The sequence below is a fragment of the Eublepharis macularius genome, chromosome 5 (genome assembly GCF_028583425.1).
Source record: "Eublepharis macularius isolate TG4126 chromosome 5, MPM_Emac_v1.0, whole genome shotgun sequence".
Lineage (NCBI taxonomy): Eukaryota > Metazoa > Chordata > Lepidosauria > Squamata > Eublepharidae > Eublepharis > Eublepharis macularius.
The window spans coordinates 15,552,596-15,571,802 of NC_072794.1; the positions used below are offsets into that span (position 1 = coordinate 15,552,596).

The window sequence follows — 19,207 nt, forward strand, 5'->3', positions numbered from 1 at the left end:
AAGTACCGGCCCTGCTTAGCTTTCGAGATCTGACAAGATCGGGCTATACCACGCCACCTTCCCTCCCGCTTTCGAAGCGTGTCACAGCCTTCCAATCCCGCATCCTGTTCCTCACCCTGGCCAACCACTCGCCTCCTCAGGAAACTCACAACCAGTAAATGACTTCTTCCATTGTTTTCCCCCCACCGTCTGTTATTCAGAGGTAGACTGTCTCTGCACATGGAGGTTTTCTTATGCCGCAAAGAAAAAAGAAGGGGGAGGGCAAAACCCAAACTCAGCCTGAAATATCCTGAAGATGCTATAAGGATCAAGCCATATCAAATAAAATAATTATTTATTATGCAGTGTACACAATAATAAAATTGAAAACAAGGGGCTTGAATGTCAGGCTGCATTAAGAGTCAGAGAAGCTTTAATATGTTCTGTATGAACTGTATATGTATATGAACTGTAATATGTTCCAAATTTTGATTTTAGCTACAGGTTTATGACACACGCATCCAGAAACACTGACAACTTCATACCAGATTATAACAACTATGAAGAGCTTTGTGTGAGCGCAGTTACCATGTGAAGGAATGTATGGTCTGCTTTATACATTTACATCACACTACATATTATATGAGAGAGCCCCGTGGCACAGAGTGGTAAGCTGCAGTACTGCAGCTCAAGCTCTGTTCACGACCTGAGTTCGATCCCGGTGGAAGCTGAGTTCAAGTAGCCGGCTCAAGGTTGACTCAGCCTTCCATCCTTCCAAGGTCGGTAAAATGAGTACCCAGTTTCCTGGGGGTAAAGTGTAGATGACTGGGGAAGGCAATGGCAAACCACCCCGTAACAAAAAGTCTGCCAAGAAAACGTCGTGATGCGACATCCCCCCATGGGTTAGTAATGACTCGGTATTTGCACAGGGGACTACCTTTACCTTTACCTACATATTATATGAGATAACACCATTTGCCCAGAATTGATACACAAGTTTCTGGATGTGTGAATTAGTTTTAACGATTCTTTGAAAAGTGTATATTATTGACCACTGAGGAAGGCCCCTGGGGCTGAAACACGTTTGCTCTTGTGTTGGTCGTTTGACACGTTCATCAACTGTATTTGGAATATATTATAGCTTATGTAAGGTTTTCTTGTGCCCTCCATGGGAAACCAGTTGCTGGATTAATGGACACTCAATCTTCTCCAGCGGGGCTCTTTCTGCATTCGAGGTGGAAGGAGGTCACTTCTATAAAGGTGTTTAATCAATATTGTTACGTGCCCTTCACTTAGAAGCTTGAATTGGGGATGTCTCTCTCTGTTTCTCTGCCCCGGTCAGGAGCAAGCCTCGTGGGTCTGCCAGTGCGAAGAGGGCCTGGTGCAGAAATTGGAGCAGGATTTCAAGGTGACGCTCCAGCAGCAGAGCTCCTTGGACCAGTGGGCCAACTGGCTCGACAGTGTTGTGACCCAGGTTCTGAAGCCGCACGAAGGGGGACCGAGTTTCCCAAAGGCAGCCAGGCAGTTTTTGCTGAAGTGGTCCTTCTACAGGTAACTGAACTTCCATTCCTTTTATTCTGTCCCACCCGACAGGGCGGCAGATGTCATTCCCCCTGTGTCTGATCCCTACAACAATCTTGCAAGGTAGGCTTGGCTGATCGTGAGGTCCGGCCTGCAGTTAACCAGGTTCCAGGGCTGAGAAGGGGGTTGGACCCAGTTCTGCCTGGTCCCAGACCGACACGGGAGTGATCCAAAGGACTCGTCGTAAAACTGCCATTTGAGCTATGTATGTGTGATGTTAATGACTCTTCAGATGCCATGAAAGTTTGTGCTTTTTCTTTATTCTTAAGGCAATATGAATGTAATGAGGACTAGGAGATGATAACCTTTTTGATAAAAACACGTATAAAATAAACTTGAAGGCAAAATCCGCAGGTATTTCTCAGCAAAGGCTTTTGGATTTTCCCAGGAAAACTACCCGTCCTGCGTAACGCTGTATTTCAAGCAAGACTTTTTTTGCTTCTGGTGACATGTATTTTTGTGTAGAATGATTCGCTCTTCCTTTATTAGCTGCTTGCTCCCCTCCAGCAATTGGGAGTTAGTGCTAGATTGCTCCTGTATTTGGAAGCTCTATTTAGCACTCTCAGCTAGTAGCCATTGATGGGCCCTCTTTCTCTGTGAACGTGCCCAACCTGCCAAGCCAGTGACCGTCACTAACTCTCTGCTGCTGCAAGTGGCATCAACCGGCCGCGCCTCGTGTGAAACGGTTCGGTGTTTTCCCCGCAGCTCCATGGTGATCCGCGACCTTACCCTGCGCAGCGCTGCAAGCTTCGGATCCTTCCACCTGATTCGCCTGCTCTACGATGAATACATGTTTTATCTGGTGGAGCATCGTGTCGCCCAAGCGACAGGAGAGACGCCAATTGCTGTGATGGGAGAGGTGAAAAATGTTTTTGGCCCTGGAGAAGGACAGATCGGGGCTTATTTCAAAAGCCATTGGGGGGGTGCTCTAGGGTGCCATGCTGGGCAATGCCGTCACAACAACCCTGCGAGGTAGATTAGGCTAAGACTGAGTGCCAGTGTTTACCCTACTGGTGGGGCGGAATTTGAATTCTGATCTTCCCAATCCTAGAAGAGCTCATAGTCTTCTGCTGAGGGATAGTAACACAGTTGGCAGAGCACCTAGCTTGCATGTGGAACATCTCCGTCTCAGTCCCTAGCATTTCCATTTTAAAAAGATGTTCTACTAATTATTATCCTGCTTTTTAGATCATAAGTTGCCTTAAAGTGGCTTACAACATTTTTTTAAAAAAATGCAGTCTTAACTGTTTAAGGATTTGGTGGCGGGGGGGGGGGGCACAGTTGGAAAAGTCTCTTTCTTCCCAAGATCCTGCTGGCCCCAGCCGAAGATATCGAGCCAGACAGGCCGATCAGATAACTCAATAGAAGGCAGGCTCATAAGCATAAAATCCACAGCAAAGCTCTTCTCTTCCAAGCTACAGGAACCACAGCTTGATGGTAGATCCACGCATGGTTTGCATGTAGAAGATCCGGGGTTCAGTCTCTGGCTTCTCCCATTAAATGATATCAGGCGTTGGGGGGAAATCTTATTCTACCCAAGATACTAGAAAGCTACTGCCAGTAAGAGGAAACAATTTTGGGCTACCTGGGTTGCAAGGCAGCTTTATTTGATCAGGAAGTAGTGAGGTGGAATAAAGTTGGCAGAAATGACACTGGGGAAGTGAGAGGCTCGGAACGTTCCCTTGGAACCCCTGTCACTCATCCCCGCATGTCCTCTTTCTTTCAGTTCAGCGATCTTGCCTCCATGTCCCCAGCACTCCTGGATAAAGGTAATAATAATAACAACATTTATTTATATACTGCCTTTCAGGACGATGCCACACTCAGAGCGGTTTACAAAGTGTGTCATTATTATTCTCACAACAATCCCCCTGTGAGGTGGGTGGGGCTGAGAGAGCTCTGAGAGAGCTGTGACTGACCCAAGGTCACCCAGCTGGCTTCAAGCAGAGGAGTGGGGAATCAAACCCAGCTCTCCAGTTTAGAGTCTTGCCGCTTTTAACCACTACACCAAACTGGTACTTACCTATCTACATTTTCTTCTTTCTCTTGGCACGGGAGGAAATCACGCAAACTATAAGTGATAATTTCTTTCCCAAACACTTGAATCTGTGCCTCTTCCCTCCCACAGATGACATCAGCGACCTTGGCAGTGAGGCAGAAGCAGATTCCCGGACCCCTGGCGAGCCGCTAGTCAAGCGTGAACGCAGTGACCCCATCCCTTCGTTGCAGGAGATCTAGAGTTGGGAAACCAGGAGGAGGAATTTGCTGTTTGCTCCGACCCTGCAACAATTCCAAAGCTTTCTGGGATTCCAGTGCCTGGATTTCCAATTCCTCCACGATTTTAGTGCCTCTTAGTTTTGTCTTAATGTTTACTTGTCTTCGCAGAGGTGGTGAATATTGATGAGGGGGCGACAGGCTGGCTTTGGCGGATGTGGCTGCCTGCAGCGTGAACTGGGGCCCGTTATCAGCAGAGAAGAAGACCCGCTTGTCTTCTCCGATGACCTTTCAGCCCCTTCCTCGCAGGCGATGTAGCTCACTCGCTCTTGCACTCTCTCTCTTGGCCTTAACTGATTCAATGGATTGTGGGACTGTTCAAGAACTGCGAGGGTGGGGTGGATCGGGAGTGGAGACCACGACTGAAAACCCTTTTAAGTTTCCCCCAAACACCACTGTGATAAAGACCCGCTTGAGTCCTCGCGGAACCCCTCCCTGTTGATTGCGCCTCTTGGGGACAGAGATGAGATGTCTAGTCCCCACTTCATACTTGCCAAATAAATTTACAGTGCGGGAGACCTGTGCTGTGCTATATTTTTTTGCCCCAGATTCTCTCTGCTTTATCAGGGCTGTTCTTTTTGTGTGTACCTTCATTTTAAAAACTCCAGGATGACATGGGTGTGCAAATAGTTGCAGGTCTGCAGTAGAAAAGCAAGATTCAGGGCCAGTAGTGCCTTAAAGACCAACTAGATTTCCAGGGAATGAACTTCCGAGAGTCAAAGCTCGCTTCTTCAGATACATTCAGAAATGGAATTATGTATGTAGGATGTGAAAGACTCCAGGGGACTGTCCAGCTAAAAACCTTGCGGGGCTTGATGTTTCCTGCAGTTAGGGAACGTACGAAAGGAGCTTCCAGAGCAGCTAGAAATGTCCTTTTGTCATCTTTAGCCCTGCTAGTTTGAGATTCTCCTCTCTCCCACCTTAATGAGAGTAGTAAACAATAGGAAGCATTGTCATCTGTGGGGTGGACGTTCACAGCATTTTCAGGTTTGCATAGAGCTTCCAAGATCTTCAGATCCATTTGACTAAAGCGAGCCGTGCCCACAACTGCAGGGTTGAGACTCTCTCCCATGGAGCCTCAGTAAGGGACGGGGTTTTGCTCCACACTTTCCCTTTGGCTGCTTCCTCTCCCTTCCAGTGTGGGGATCCATCATCCCAACTCATCCTTGGCTCCTAGCATCAAGGGTTTCAATAGATCTTGGTGGGTCCCTCCCCACCACACGACCTCCACATCTGATGTAAGCTGCTTTGGGTTCCCAGTGGAGAGAAAAGCAGCATAGGAAATGAATTAAAGTAAAATGAAATAAAGAACTGCCATCTCATTTCTTGGGCTGCTGGGACAGTGTTGGGTCTGACCCCCTGCGGTGAGGTGGGATGGTTGACTCTTGTGCCAACAACATCCCCGGGGAGCTGGGAAGTTAAGGGCGATACTCCCTTCTGCCCAGGAAGCTTGCACATAGTGTGCCTCTGTCTTCAGGGCCATGGCTTCCTGCAGTTGTTCAGTGGTTTTTTCTGCACTGGCAGCTGTTAGTGGAGTGGATTCTTGGAGGCACAGCTCCGTCTCCTAGCTGGTCAGCAGTGGCAGCTGCCAGTGGGTCTGGCTTCAACACTGGGGACGGCACTAACACAAGAGAGGCAAGGAGACACACAAAGGGTGCCTTTCTGGAATTGCTTCCAGCTGTCTGAAAGTAAGCAATTGTAAGTAAGCTCTAGAGTGAAAGTTGCAATAACAGTCAAAAGGAGAGAAATGATGGAGGTGGAAACATACGCCTCATCTCCATGCCTGGAAGATGCAGCTAGTCCTCAAGATAGCTGCTCATGGTCTGAAACCAGGCACCCCCTGCTTGTCCAGTGGTGTGTCTGCAACCCACCATAGCACGGCATCCGGCATGACAATCTGGTACCCAGCTTGAGTGGCAGAGAAGGATGCAGGTCTGAAGAGGAAGAAAGGGGTTCTGGGGCCATGAGAACACAAGCCAGTTTTCCTTGGGCAATGTTTCTGGTTGCTCCCTTGTTCCAAAGCTGGCGTTTCTGGGGTCCAACCCAGGGTTCTCCTTCCGTAGCTCAGCCACTGAGGTCCAAACTAGATACTACAGGTAATGTGATCCCCCCCCCCGCCCCCGCAGGGACTTGCAATAAAATGGCAGCTGTGAGTTCAACCATGGGAACTCAGTTTGAAGCACTGCAGGGGCCTGATTTGCATGGGGAGGGGGCCGTGGCATGGGGGAAGCAGGGGCCTCAACCCTCCCCCCCTTTTGCATTCCCTATGAACCAGTCTTCAATTGATTCAGACCCTTGGCCCATCAAGGTCAGTCTTGCCTGCTCTGATGGGCGGCAGTTCTCCACTGGCTCAAAAGAGGTCCTTCACATCATCTACTAGTTACTCTCTTTACCTAGGGATTGAATTTGGGACCTTCTGCATGCCAAGCAAGTACTCTTATGACTAAGCCAAGCCCCCCCTCCCAACCCAGGGAGGTGTCTGTCCCACGGGAGATGTTGCACACGCAAGTATTCCTTGCCATGTGCATGCAGCTCCCTGATGAGGCAAATTGCATCCCCTGGGGCAATTTTTTGGATTGGAAAAATGGGGTGGGGGGAGGCTGAAGCCCCTCCTTCCCCACACCACGGCCTCTATCTGAATTGATCTTCTGCAGCACTTTGGAACTGAGTTTCCGGGGGGCTGAGACTTATAGCTGCAGTCTCTATGTTGACGGCCAGTTACTCATCTTTATTTCAGTAGACCCCACCTTCTCCCTCTGGAGATCCGAAGCAGCTTGCATCGTTCTCCTTATATCCTCACAACACTATGAGGGAGTTCAGGCTGAGAGCACGTGACTGGCCCAAAGTCAGACATCTGCTTTGGGCCTAAGCGGCAGCACATTTTCATAGGGACTTGAAAGGCCTGGAACCAATACCTGCCTATGTGCTAGAAGCAAGACCCAAGCAGGATTTCTACACCCTGGTGGAGATGGAATGGGCCCAAATTCCTACCCCGACCCTGGTCACCACCTAAAGGACTGGAGGTATTCTCTCTATGTTGAAGGCAGTCACACTATTGAAATCATTCAATTGCATGGGAGCCTGGTCCCGCACGAGTTGCTGACGGGAGGGCTGGCATCTCACACATCTCAGCATGCAGAGATGCAACAGGCAACCTCATCCGAATGCTAGTGATTCTACTGAAGCAGGGGCAGTTGAATTGTCCAACCGTGCTTGATGCTGATATAGAACAGAATTCTCTTCCCTGTCCCATGGGGCAGAGGCTGGATTGGAAGGAGGCTTGGCCAGAGCCTTAGATCGCACAGAGAAGTGACAGGCAGACTCTTGATTCTTAGTAATGCCTCTCCATTTCTGCAGAGGTAGAGAGAGAAGTATCCCTGTTGTAGTAGAGGCTGAGTGGAAGGAGGCAGAGCTAGAGAACTACTTAGCACAGAGGCAAAATGAAGCATTCATTCAAATTACTGGCATTCTTCCCCCCCTCACTGTGTTTGGTCAGCCATAGTCAGGTTTGCTCATGTCTGGAGTGTGCAATCCAACAACGAGAGAGCAATTAGGATTGTGCAGCAATTTCCTTGGCCTGTATGTCCTGACCATTTTGTCTCTGATGGGCCGTAACAGAATCAAGGCATCCGAAAGGGAACCCTCTGCGCGTGTCATGCAGGTTCTCCAAACCCTGCTCTTCTTGGCAAAGATCTTCCCAGTCCTGGAAAGAGTTAAACATGGGGCAGAGTTGAACATGGGGTTGCTAGACCTCAGGATGTTTGGCCTGAAATTTCAGGATTTCGTTCCCCTTTGCTAGGTTCACCAGGAAAGCAGGGAAAACTCACGGTAGGAGACACAATCAAAGGGGATGCGCTTCCCTGCTTGGCCGCAGACTTTTTGTCTCTGAACGATGCTCTGTACTTCTGGGTTCAAACCCCATCTAACTCCATTTGTATCTCCAAAGTCCAGCTTCCAGGGTTTTGGAGTTATGATCTGGCAACCGTATTTCCAGGGTGAGGGGTTAAATCTCTGAATGAAGGGCTGAATCAAGGAGAGGCGACTGTTTTCTGCTTGGCTTGAGAATTGCTTATTAGACCCCCCCCCTTTAATTTTATTTACTTCATTTCTGCCCAGTGAGGACACAAAGGCACTTACATTGTTTTCCTCTCTTCTGTTTTATCTTCACAACCACCCTGTGAGGTAGGTTAGGCTAAAAATGTGTAACTGGCCCAAGGTCACTCAGCCAACCTCCATAGCGGAGTCCAAGAACGGCACCCTCCACAGAGCAAGCAGGTGTGCAAGGGATTTGGGACGGTGGTCAACGTTTTTTCCCCTCTTTCTTTTTAATAAAGATCTTTGACTGGCTCTGTCTCAAATAGCCCCCAAGGGTCGAAGTCCCGGTTGTCCAACATTTCCCATTTGTTTGGTGCTCAAACACTCTGCCCTCCCCACACTGGCTATGTTGGTTCAGTTTGGGGGAAATTGTTTCTAGTGGAGGGCCATCCACAACAGGTGGCTGTTAAGATGTAATTCAAGAGGAGCTTTTTCAGGCTAATTAGGTTAGTTTCTGCCCAAGACAGAAGGCTGTATGTTGCTGTAAGGCCCAGTGGAACAAATACTCAACAGGCTGTTCTGTTCAGCCCTACCCTAATTGCCAATACTTTTCCCCTGATGGTGGAGGCAGTGGGATTGATTCTAAGGAGCGGATCACATGGATGAATGGAGACCAGTACGCATTTGAAAATGAATAAAGCTAGTAATGATTTGGTTCTGTCTCAAGTGCAAATTGAAATTTCCCTGATATGAAGAAAAGTGTGATAGGCTTAGAGGGAAATTACATGTGACACCTGGGCACACCTGAGTAATGTAGTCTTACAAAGAACAGCAGATCCATGCAATTCTCTGCCAGAGGAATACCAGTGGGGGGGACTCCCTCCCTCTCTCTCTTGCAGGACTACACTACCCAGAGAACCTTGTGGGACCTGACATGTGAAGAACATGTGTTGGGTGTCTCATGTAGTTTGGCTCTTAGTTTTGCTTTTCTATAACAAGGTTTTAGGGGCATTTCCATGGAATTGGTTAACATGTTCAGCTACCCATGAATCCAACCATACAGGAAAATGTTTATTTAAAAATTTATGTCCTCTAGTTTCTCTCCAAAAGGGACAGCTAAAAAAATTAGGCGGTGCCCACCAAAATCCTTTAACTTTGCCCAGGCTAATTAGCCAACCGCTTATGAATATTGGTATGTCAACAGCACCCTCTGCTGGCAGTTCCCTATTATGGAAAAAAATCAAGGCGTGATGAGCTGTCTTCTCTTGAATTCAATGGAAGTTAAGAGCGGCCAGGGCATTCACTTCCAAATGTGTTTGGCTCTGGACATTTTAGTGGGCATTGTGGAGAAAAGTGAATGTTTATGAAATCACTTAATAGGAAATGACAGAATGGAGCCCTATTCGTCCCTGCCTTCATTGCCTGTACTCTACATTGGACTGATAGGGGAGGCAGTTGGGTTAATTCCCATGTATGCACGGTGGGTGTAATGCATGAGCCTAGAGCCCAGCATTCATTGATCAGGTGTTTGTGTTATGTGCTGTCAAGTCGCCTCCAACCTATGGCAACCCTATGAATGAAAGACCTCCAAAATATCCTGTCATTAGCAGACCTGCTCAGATCCTGCAAACTGGAGGACGTGGCTTCTGTTATTGAGTCAACCTATCTCGCTTTGGGTCTTCCTCTTAAGTACGATAGCCTCAGTTTTGGCATTTTAGCTTCTAGGGAGACTTCAGACTTGATTTGATCTAGTGCCCACTTCTTTGTCTTTTTGGCTGTCCACGGTATCCACAAAACTCTCCTCCAGCACCACATTTCAAATGAATCAATTTTCTTCCTGTCAGCTTTCTTCACCGTCCAGCTTTCACATCCATACGTAGCAATGGGGAATACCATATTTTGGATTATCTTGATCTTGGTCCCCAGAGAGACCACTTTATCTTTAAGGATAGTTCCCTCACAGCTGCTCTTCCCAGTCTCAATCTTCTTCTGGTTTCTTCATTGCAGTCTCCCTTTCGGTTGACGATTGCGCCAAGGAATAGGAAATCTTGAACAATTTCCATTTCCTCATTGTCAGCTTTAAAATTGTGTAATTCCTCAGTAGTCATTACTGAGCAGGTAATCCCCAATTTTAAATCCAGCCCTTCCTCCAAAGGACTTATCTCAGTGTATGCAATGCTCTGCTCCATGTCTGTCTTTCCAGTGGCCCTATAAATAGGGGCAGCCCACCCAATAGGCATTCCTAGGTGATTGCCTCGGGTGCCAGAGGGCAGGGGACACCAAATGGCCTTGCCCTAAGTGGAGACCTTAACCTGTCTCCCCCTTACCTACCTCTACGTAGGAGGGACTGCACCTGGGCTGGTGGTAGGGTTGTCAGGCCCTCTCAACCTCCCTGGGCGGGGGGGGGGCCTGGCTCTTACCTGGGGGGGGTGCGTGTGTGCGCACGCTCCTGCAAGCGTGATGATGTCACTTCTGGGAAGGGACATCATCACGCAGCCCCTGGATTGCACCGTTGGGGGCTGCTGCGGAGCGCAGGAACGCTCCTACACTTTGCAGCAGCCCCAAACGGGCCCGATCTGTGCCAAAACAGGCGCAGATCGGGCCCGTTTTGATGTGGATCGGGTCCATTAGGGGCCCCTGCGGAGCGCAGGAACGCTCCTGCGCTCCACAGGGGCCCCAATCCAGGCCAAAACAAGCCTGATCCTGGCGGCGGCTGTGCGCAGGGGCATGCAGCACCACAGGGGGGCGCGCATGGAAGGTGCGTGCCCCCCCCCGCTGGCCAGGTAAGTAGGGACAGGGGTGGGAGGGTGGGGGCGACCGGGGGTCTTGCAGCCCTACTGATGTGTGTGTGGAGGGGTGCACACGCGTGCGTGCAAAGCACACGTGCACACTCCCTCAAGCACAATGACATCACTTCTGGGAAGTGACATCACGCGGCCCCTGAGAGTGTGCCCACGTTCTGCAGGGTCTCAGATTGGGGCCGCTGCGGAGCTCAGGAGTGCTTCTGCCCTCCATAGTGGCCCAAAACGTGCCTGTTTCGGCCCAGATCGAGCTCGTTTCGGGCCCGTTTTGGCACAGATCTGGCCCATTTTGAGGCGCTGCGGAGCGCGGGGGTCTGGCATCCCTAGCTGGTGGCGAGTGCAGGACATGGCGGGCTGGATGGCCTAGGCCACCGAAAGCCCTCAGTCTGGCCCCCACCTACGAGGTAGGTTAGGCTGCGAGTGCAAGCGACTGGCCCGAGATAACCTAGTGATTTTTGATAGCTAACTGGGAATTTGAATCCTGACTCTAATTCAACACTCTAAACCCCCTGCATCGTCTTACTTTTTCCCACTGCCCAAAGCATACAATTGTCAGAGACAGATTTCTTAAAAAAATGGCTACTGAAGTACTCGGCCATTCCTGACTCTTTAAGATAGAGATTGCTTCTGAGTAGCCTTTGCAAAAGCTGCATTGTGGACCTGGCAAACGTTTGTTTTACTGTTATTTTTCATTCTTAAGTTTTGTTTATAGCGAATGGCTTATGGGCTGTTAAAGCGGGAATAAACTGAAACTGAAACTCCCTGCACAGCAGTGGCTGCTAGTGAATTAGGAGAGAATTGATGGACAGCTGTCTAGTTCTAGTATATTTCTGCCCTGACCCCAGATGGTCCGAGGTTAGTGCAAGCTTGTCAGATCTGGTTAGTACTGGTTAGTACTTGGCTAGGAGACTACCAACAAAGTCCAAGGTGGCTATGCGGAGGCAGGCAATGGTAAACTGCCTCTGAACATCTCTTGCCTTGAAAACCCCAGCAAGGGTGCCATAGGTCAGCTGTGACTTGAGAGCACTTTACACACACAGTATAATTCTAGCCAAAAGAACACGTACCAGTTTGGGGAAGGAACAATATGGTGGGGCCCAGGCAGTGAGTGATCTTTGGCACAAAAATCAGGGTGTTATGGTAAGTTAGCAAATCCCTGTTTGCCTCTGCGATAAAATGGTGTGATCCTCAGGCCTGTCACAGAGCTATAGCTCTTACAGCTCATTGTGGAAGTGCAAGTCGAACCAGTTTGGAAACTGGTTTATAGTGCTTGCTGAGATATAAACACATTTTTTAGATTTCGAGAAAGCTCAAGTTTTTTTTAATATTCCAAAAGGTAGGAGCATTAAGTATAACCAGTTCCCATCATTGATCTTGCAATGAAGCTCATGTCCAGATTGCCGGGGTTAGACCCCTAATTTTGAGGGTCCTCCATCATTCCCCTGGGCAGATGCCAGTGGTGGCTTTCTGGCCACAGATCTACCTTTCTTAGCCGCTGCAATGCCCTCCTTCATTTTCTCCTCTGCTTCCAAGTGGGATTCGTGTTTCTGGCGAGCATGCAGGGACGCCCTACTTTCCCATGGCAGGTCCTCCCCAAAAGCATTCACGTCGTAGAGGTAATCCAAGCTCATGACTGTGCTAAGGATTTCTGGGACACTGTAGTCAAAAGAGAGAAGCTCGTCGGGTAGGTTAAGAGACAGGATGTCGCTGGATGAATCTTCACCGGAGAAACACCTGTCGGTGGAACTGTCTCCTCGGTTCCTGCTAAGGATCCCATTCTCTGGGTCATCCTCGGTACTGGAATTGACCGGAGAACAATCGAAGAGTTTCATGGCATCTTCTAACAGGACTTTGTCTGGGAGGCTGAAAGACTCCTGCTCTTCTAACAATTTGATTTCATTGGTGACGATGGCCTCCAAGTTCACACAGGGCTCCGATTCTGTCATTATCTCGGTGCTGGACATGCCAACGGGGCACTGGGATTCTGGGTTGGTCTCTGGAAGAGGAGGGTTCTCCATAAAATTTGAGGTGGCGTCATTGTCTCCGGATTCTCCTCCTTCCTCTGGGAAGCGCTTGACATCTTGGAAGGCCAGGTCATGGTGGGTGGATGTACCATCGCTTGAATGGTCTACCAAGGGTTCTTTTTGAAGCTCGCAGGTCTCTGTTTGAGCAGGCCGCTCCTTGAGGCTCACCTCAGAGCCCATGGCTTGGAGTGTGTGATCTTTGCTTTGCCCAAGGCCTTCATGGAGGAGATGAGGGGCCTCCACGAAGGGGGAACCATGAAGAGGATTGCTGATGAAGCAGATCTGTTCTGTTAAGTTGGGGGCAGGCCCCTCTGGTTTGAAGAACGGTAACGCAAACGGGGGGTTGTTCACAACGGGTTGGTAGGGCTGGTAGGGGGTGGGCTGAATGGGGCCCTTGAGGTATTTCTGGCTGCCCAAAAGGTATGCGCTTTGGGGGTTTGGCCCACCGGAGAGTTTGTAAACTGAGGGCTGGACAAAATTGGCTGTTGCCCACTCGATGCGGTAAATCCTGGGGTCAAAGAAGCACCCACATGGAGCCATGTGGAAGCCTGAGGAGAAAAAGAGGAAAATGAATCACAGGTGAGATTCCAGACAGTAGCCATCTTTATGAAGATGAAGCCCAGTCTGGTTTTTTATAAAGCCACCTTGAAGGACAACAACTCGAGATATAGTAATCCCCAATGTGCCCCCCCGCCCCCAACAGCAAGTGTGCTGCAAGAAACAAGAAAGGTGATAACAAAAGGTGCTCATGAGTCGTCAAAATGTTCAACCAGAAAGAAGGCTGCCTGCTGCCTCTCTAAATGGGTTGCTGCTCCCTTCAGCCTCTGGTAATTCCCTACTGGATGTGATTGAATCAATCGCTTCTGAAGCAGAGGTGCAGAAAAACAAATCTTCTGAGGAAACTCGAAAAGAGTCCAGTAGCACCTTTAAGACTAACCAACTTTACTGTAGCATAAGCTTTCAAGAATCACAGTTCTCTTCATCACATGCATAAGCTTTCGAGAATCACAGTTCTCTTCATCAGATGCGTCACGCATCTGATGAAGAGAACTGTGATTCTCGAAAGCTTATGCTACAGTGAAGTTGGTTAGTCTTAAAGGTGCTACTGAACTCTTTTCGATTTTGCTACTACGGACTAACACGGCTAACTCCTCTGGATCTCTGAGGAAACAACTGGCTGTTGCTTCTCTGCAGGAGTCACTGCTCTAGTATTACCTCTTTCAATTAGCTCCTGCTGGGCCTCTGCGCCAGATGGGGTCGGATTATTCTGTTACTCCTAATGCACTCCTTCTGATGAAGCTGTTGCATCTCTGTGAGTCACTGCTCTGAGCTTGCCTTCTTTCGAAAAGGAGGCTCACTCAAATCTGCAGTTCGTGGAGAAATACAGGAGCTCCTTTCGGGGTAGCTAATTTGGGCTCGTGTGCACTCCGGTTTCAATTCAGGAAGAAATAACTTGGCTATACAAATGATCAGGGCCTTGAACTGGATAGCCCAGGCAAGCCTCATCTTGTCAGACCTCGGAAGCTTAGCAGGGTGGGCCTTGGTTAGTAATTGGGTGGGAGACCACCAAGGAAGTCCAGGGTTGCTACGCAGAGCCAGGCAGTGGCCAACCACCTCTGTTAGTCTCTTGCTTAGAAAATCCCACTAGGGGTCTCCATACGTCAGCTATGACTTGATAGCACTTCCTACCACCACAAATGCTCAGGAGGTAGAGCCACATTGACAGGTTGACTTCTAGGAACCCACCATTTACTCAGAGGATACTTTGACTATAGTCACCAGGAAGCTGGCCCGCTTCTAGAACAAATGATAGGCCAATGATATCCTTCTCTGCCCCATCAGGCTCCAACCCACGGGGCTTATTCTAAAAACTTCTCTCATGCCCCCCCTTTCTAAACTCTAGAGCTCCCAACTCATCGGGAAAGTGATCTTCCCCCTTTTGGCAACTTTCCTGGCCCTTTTGGAGGGACAGACCTGGAGAGCCCAGGTGAGCCTGAGCTTGTCAGAAGGGTTACTGCTGGAAATGCCTCTGCGTTCACAACAGAAACGGAGCATCCGTATAGTGGTTTTCCCCACATTTTGCCTGATTCAGCCCCCCACTGTGGCTGCTCCCCCATTGCCACTAGATTTTTTCTGGCTTTAAAAAAGGTCAGCAATTGATCTATCCCTCCAAGTTTAGACTAGAGACCAGTCAATTACTGGTTTTAAGCGATAGCTATAGGTCCCTTCCGTTTGGAAATCGACACGTCTCCGTAGTTTAAAATTGAAAATTGACTTGTCAGTGTTCACTTATGTCTGTTTTTGGTTTTTGTTATGCTTGAGGCTTCTGATGGTGTGGGGAAGGGGCAATGAGTCGAGGAAAACTGTAATCTTGTGGGTGGGACCTGCAGGGAAAAATGCACATTTTCCTGTTCGCACAGTATGCAAATACACTTTGACTGTGATATTCCTGAGAAGATCGTATCAAGCCAGGTACGGGAAAGAGCAGAGCAAAAACAGAGAGAAACCTGGTTAGTGGATAATTAGCGGAGTTGTGTGGTTACTAAAAAAATCTGCTTCAGTTAGAATGCCAAACTAGAGCAAAATGTCTGAGTGGAAGCCATCATTGATGATATCCTGAACATGGCAGAATATGCTTAGATAGGGAAATGGTCCCTTAAGGGCATTTGTGTTTATTGAATGAGGGAGCTTATAAAGAGGCAAAAACATGTGTGCTTAAAAGCTGACACCCTTATTCACTTTCTAGGTTTCTGATGCTAATTATTCACAGGCACAAAACCATGCCAAGGAGCTTGGTGCAAGTTTCAGGGTTCTGGAAGTTTGGGTTGATGACAAGGAAGCCAAGAGCTTTCCCAGACCTCTCTTGGAAGTCCCCTGGGCAGCAGCTACCCCCTTTTTTCCTCCAAGCAAGATCAGTTGCATGGAACCCAAATCTACAGGAAGCAACCGGCGGTGTGCCACGAACAGTTGCCAATGCTCATGCGAGAAACTCTCGTTTAGGGGCTGTTTCTCGGATCCAGAAGGTTGAAATCGCTTCACTTTGGAGCCCAGACTGTTGTGCGTGCCACAGATTTACTGATGCCATGTGAGATACAATTCTCTAGTGCATTTTTACTCTTCAGGTTGCCCCTGCGTACAGGGGCTGCACCCCTCGACACACGCCCCACTCGTGCAAAATTTGAGCTGACAAATGTAATCTTAGCATCAAAACCCTAGAGCTCTGATCCTTTACTCAAATGTAGGTTTGATGGAAATTGAGTCCAGTCTCACCCTATCCTGTCCCAAGTCCAGCTTTAGGGTCACCGCCCTCCCACCACCCCACCCCACAAATGCCACCTTCTGTCACTACTATGTACGACCACATAAGCATTACCTGCTGGGGGTGTCTGAAAAAGATCTTTCTCTTGATTGGGGGGATGATACAAATTGGGTGTCCCTGAAACATCAAGACAAGAAAATTCACATTCTCTCCACTGTTATTTTTTTAAAATCCCACATTGCCCCTCATTTTCATAAAAGACTCCCCCTTTCCATACTCTTGACTGTACTCTCAAGGGCTAAGCAAAGACATGAGCCCTGCGTGCAGCATTTTCTTTTCGTTTTTAAATTTTTCAGTCTTTTCTTCAGATGTTTATTTTATTTGGAAAGAAATTAAAAAGGGAGTGAGGGATTAAAGTGAGCCTCATATGCAATAAAAATTTAAAAATGACAACAACAGAGAGAAATCTACACATAAGAGTCTGGTAAAAGGCTTCCAAATATCTAAAAATAAGTCTATCCTCAGTTGTCGTCAATATGTCATATAGATAAAGTTGTAAGGTTTGTCATTCATTGAATTATGGGAGGTGGGTATTTGTCTTTCAAACGCTGTAATAGCAGTCTTTTAGCTACAGTAAGAGCACAGAGGGTCCATTTCTGCTACTGTTGGTTAGGTTCCAGGCAGGGAGTTTAAAAGTCTATAAACATCCTCAAAATCAGTGGATATTCTAACACAAATTTAATGAGTAATAACTTCCTCCCCAAAAGACAAAATAACTGGACATGTCCAAATCATATGCTTAAGATACGTGTCCTGTAAACCACAGTGTCAGCATTCACTGTACTTAGTCCTTTATTTAAAAGGTGCTGTGGTGTCCAGTATTCCCTAAACATATTTTTTTGCTGAATAAGTCACAGCTTAAGATCCATAGAAGAAACAGGTATAACATTTAAGGCTTTATTCCCATTGCTTGCGTAAAACTGGGAGATCTAACTCCTTATTCCATTCGTTTCTGAACTCTGCGTGTCATATTTATTAGCCAACATCATATAAACAAATACTGTAGATTTCATTTTTTGCATAGATTCAGTACGAGTTTCCAAAAGTAGGGGAGACTCCGAAACATTCAGTGCTATAGGGCCATATTTGGATACCAGCAAATGCTGAAACTGTAAATATTGCCAGTTAGTAGAAGCTGACAAGTCATGTCTAGACTTCAGATGAGAAAATGACAAACGCTTGTTATCAATTGACCCAAAGTATCACTCCTCGCATCTGTCTAAGCCTTCCGTAAAAAGATACTCTCCCAAATAAGGCATTATCTTTTCATGCAAAATCAAAAAGAGTCCAGTAGCACCTTTAAGACTAACCAATTTTATTGTAGCATAAGCTTTCGAGAATCACGTCCTCTTCATCAGATGCATGGAGGGCAGAAGGAAACTGCTGGACTTTTGCTTTTCCTGTCCTCTGGGACTCTGTCCCTCCCCGCTTCTAAAAGAGGAATGCCCATCCCCCCCCCCACACACATATACTGTATATTTTTAAATGAGCTTTCACAACCAATGATTCTTGCATGTTCTGTAGTAATATGTTCCTCCCACTCCTCAGATCTGAGATGTGTAGTGTTTGTGCTTTTGAGTTTTCAGTGAGCTTTCCAAGAGATTAGCTGCTAGATAAAATGGCTGTTTCATTTCTCCCGCTTATAAAATCGGAGGCACAATTTTTTCTTTGACTCTCCATAGTAATTCTGCTCCTTCTTGCATCTTGAAACTGAATGTTCTTATTGGCCATTCATGAGCTTTATTTCTTTGTTTACTTCATATATATCCCCACTTTTCTCCCCGATGAGAATTCAAGATGGCTTACACAATTCTCCCCTCTTCCATTTTATCTGCACAACAACCCTGTGAGGTAGGTTAAACTTAGAGTGTGTGACTGGCCCAAAGTCACCCAGTGAGCATCCATGGTAGAGTGGGGATTTGAACCCGGGGCTCCCAGATTCTAATCTGACACCACCTTGGCTTTCACACTGTTAGCGAAACAAGGTTTGCAAGACGATACATCCTAGATCAGCTCAGCCATTTATGCCCTTTGCTCATCTACTCCTTCTAGCTTCTCAAAACTGATATGCATTTTGTTGTTGATAGTTTATATTCTCAGTACTAGGTAGAATTACAGTTATGCAAAAAATCTTGCACTGTGCCCTGAGAGTATGCAGATGAAATTCCACATACTGCTTAAAAAAAAAAAAGTTAAATCATATATTTAAAAAAAAAACTCTTTGGAGAATCACGTTTCCTACAGGACAGGAGTGTTTCACTGTGCAGCCTATTTGCACAGCTGTGTGCAAGGGACTTTCACCAAACCCCTTGTGAACCAAACAGCTTCCCCAGCATCTATTCAATGCCTTTGGGGTTGTGAGAGGAGAGAAGGGAGGTAAAAGTGAGATTAAAAAATGGGAGGTGTGTGAGCCAATCAGCCAATATTTCTTGCAATATCCGGCTTAGCAGTTTGGAAGACTACAGCCCTGACCTTGTCAGATCTCAGAAGCTAAGCAGGGTTGGCCTTGGTTAGTACTTGGATGGGAGACCGCCAATGAAGACTAGGGTTGCAGAGGCAGGCAATGGCAAACCACCTCTGTTAATCTCTTGCCACGGAAACCCCACCAGGGGTTGCCATAAGTCACCTATGACTTGAGGGCACTCTCCACCACCAGATGTGCATAGGTGATTTTTGAATCATGGGAACTTTCAGTAGGACAAATTTTCCTCCACTGCGGAACGGTGTCGCCAAACACACATTTTCTACAGGTAGGGCAGGTAAAGAGACAGAGCAAATTTAATGTGGCTGTATAGCACGAGAACAATGTGGGATACCACAGGCCACAACAGAGTGAAAATCATACCTACGGACGCAAGATTATCAGGGAGGATGAAAGCTGGAAAGGGCCGGTTCAACTGGTTGTCTGGTCGGTCTAGTGCTCTCGGGGTGTAAGTCTCGTGGTCTGGGTAAAAAAGCTTAGGTTGCTGCATAATCCTTTGTGGGGCTGATGGACACCCTTTCCCAGCTTCGGGGGGTCGTGTCTGAGAGAGAGAGTCAACATTGTTGCCACGGGGGAAGGTTCTGTTTTGATGGTTACTGGGGGAAGAGTTCCAAGCCATGCGTGAAGATTCCGAGGCCATTACAGGTGTTGGAGTGAAAGCTTTGAAGGGAGAGTAAAAAATGCACACGAGGGGGGTGGCAATTTGGAAATG

At 47.6% G+C, this 19,207-nt stretch overlaps 2 protein-coding genes across 5 annotated transcripts in view; one reads left to right on the forward strand and one right to left on the reverse strand.

Annotated features, from left to right (window-relative positions):
* The window catches only part of RFX2 (regulatory factor X2), a 49,761-nt gene extending 45,380 nt beyond the window's left edge, over positions 1-4,381 (forward strand). For all 4 annotated transcript variants that reach the window (XM_054981606.1, XM_054981603.1, XM_054981604.1 and 1 more), the window contains 4 exons: positions 1,322-1,530; positions 2,266-2,419; positions 3,287-3,329; positions 3,689-4,381. In XM_054981606.1, coding sequence (XP_054837581.1) covers positions 1,322-1,530; positions 2,266-2,419; positions 3,287-3,329; positions 3,689-3,798 — 516 coding nt within the window. In that variant the 3' untranslated portion in view covers positions 3,799-4,381. The remainder of the gene's footprint in view (positions 1-1,321; positions 1,531-2,265; positions 2,420-3,286; positions 3,330-3,688) is intronic.
* Positions 4,382-12,076: 7,695 nt separating this feature from the next.
* PRR22 (proline rich 22) lies at positions 12,077-18,985 on the reverse strand. The gene is made up of 3 exons (XM_054979724.1): positions 18,859-18,985; positions 16,068-16,130; positions 12,077-13,242 (listed from the first exon to the last, which is right to left on the reverse strand). The coding sequence occupies exons 1-3, from the start codon at positions 18,983-18,985 to the stop codon at positions 12,077-12,079; spliced, it is 1,356 nt and encodes a 451-aa protein (XP_054835699.1).
* Positions 18,986-19,207: the final 222 nt, after the last annotated feature.

Bases quoted from the DNA above. Each gene is read 5' to 3' on its own strand.
- PRR22 (XM_054979724.1), bottom strand. From the start codon at position 18,985: ATGCAGCAACCTAAGCTTTTTTACCCAGACCACGAGACTTACACCCCG. The intron at 16,131-18,858 runs GTATGATTTTCA...TTGATGTTTCAG, and splicing joins TGATAATCTTGCGTCCGTAG to GGACACCCAATTTGTATCAT. The intron at 13,243-16,067 runs GTAATGCTTATG...TTTTCTCCTCAG, and splicing joins TTTTCAGACACCCCCAGCAG to GCTTCCACATGGCTCCATGT.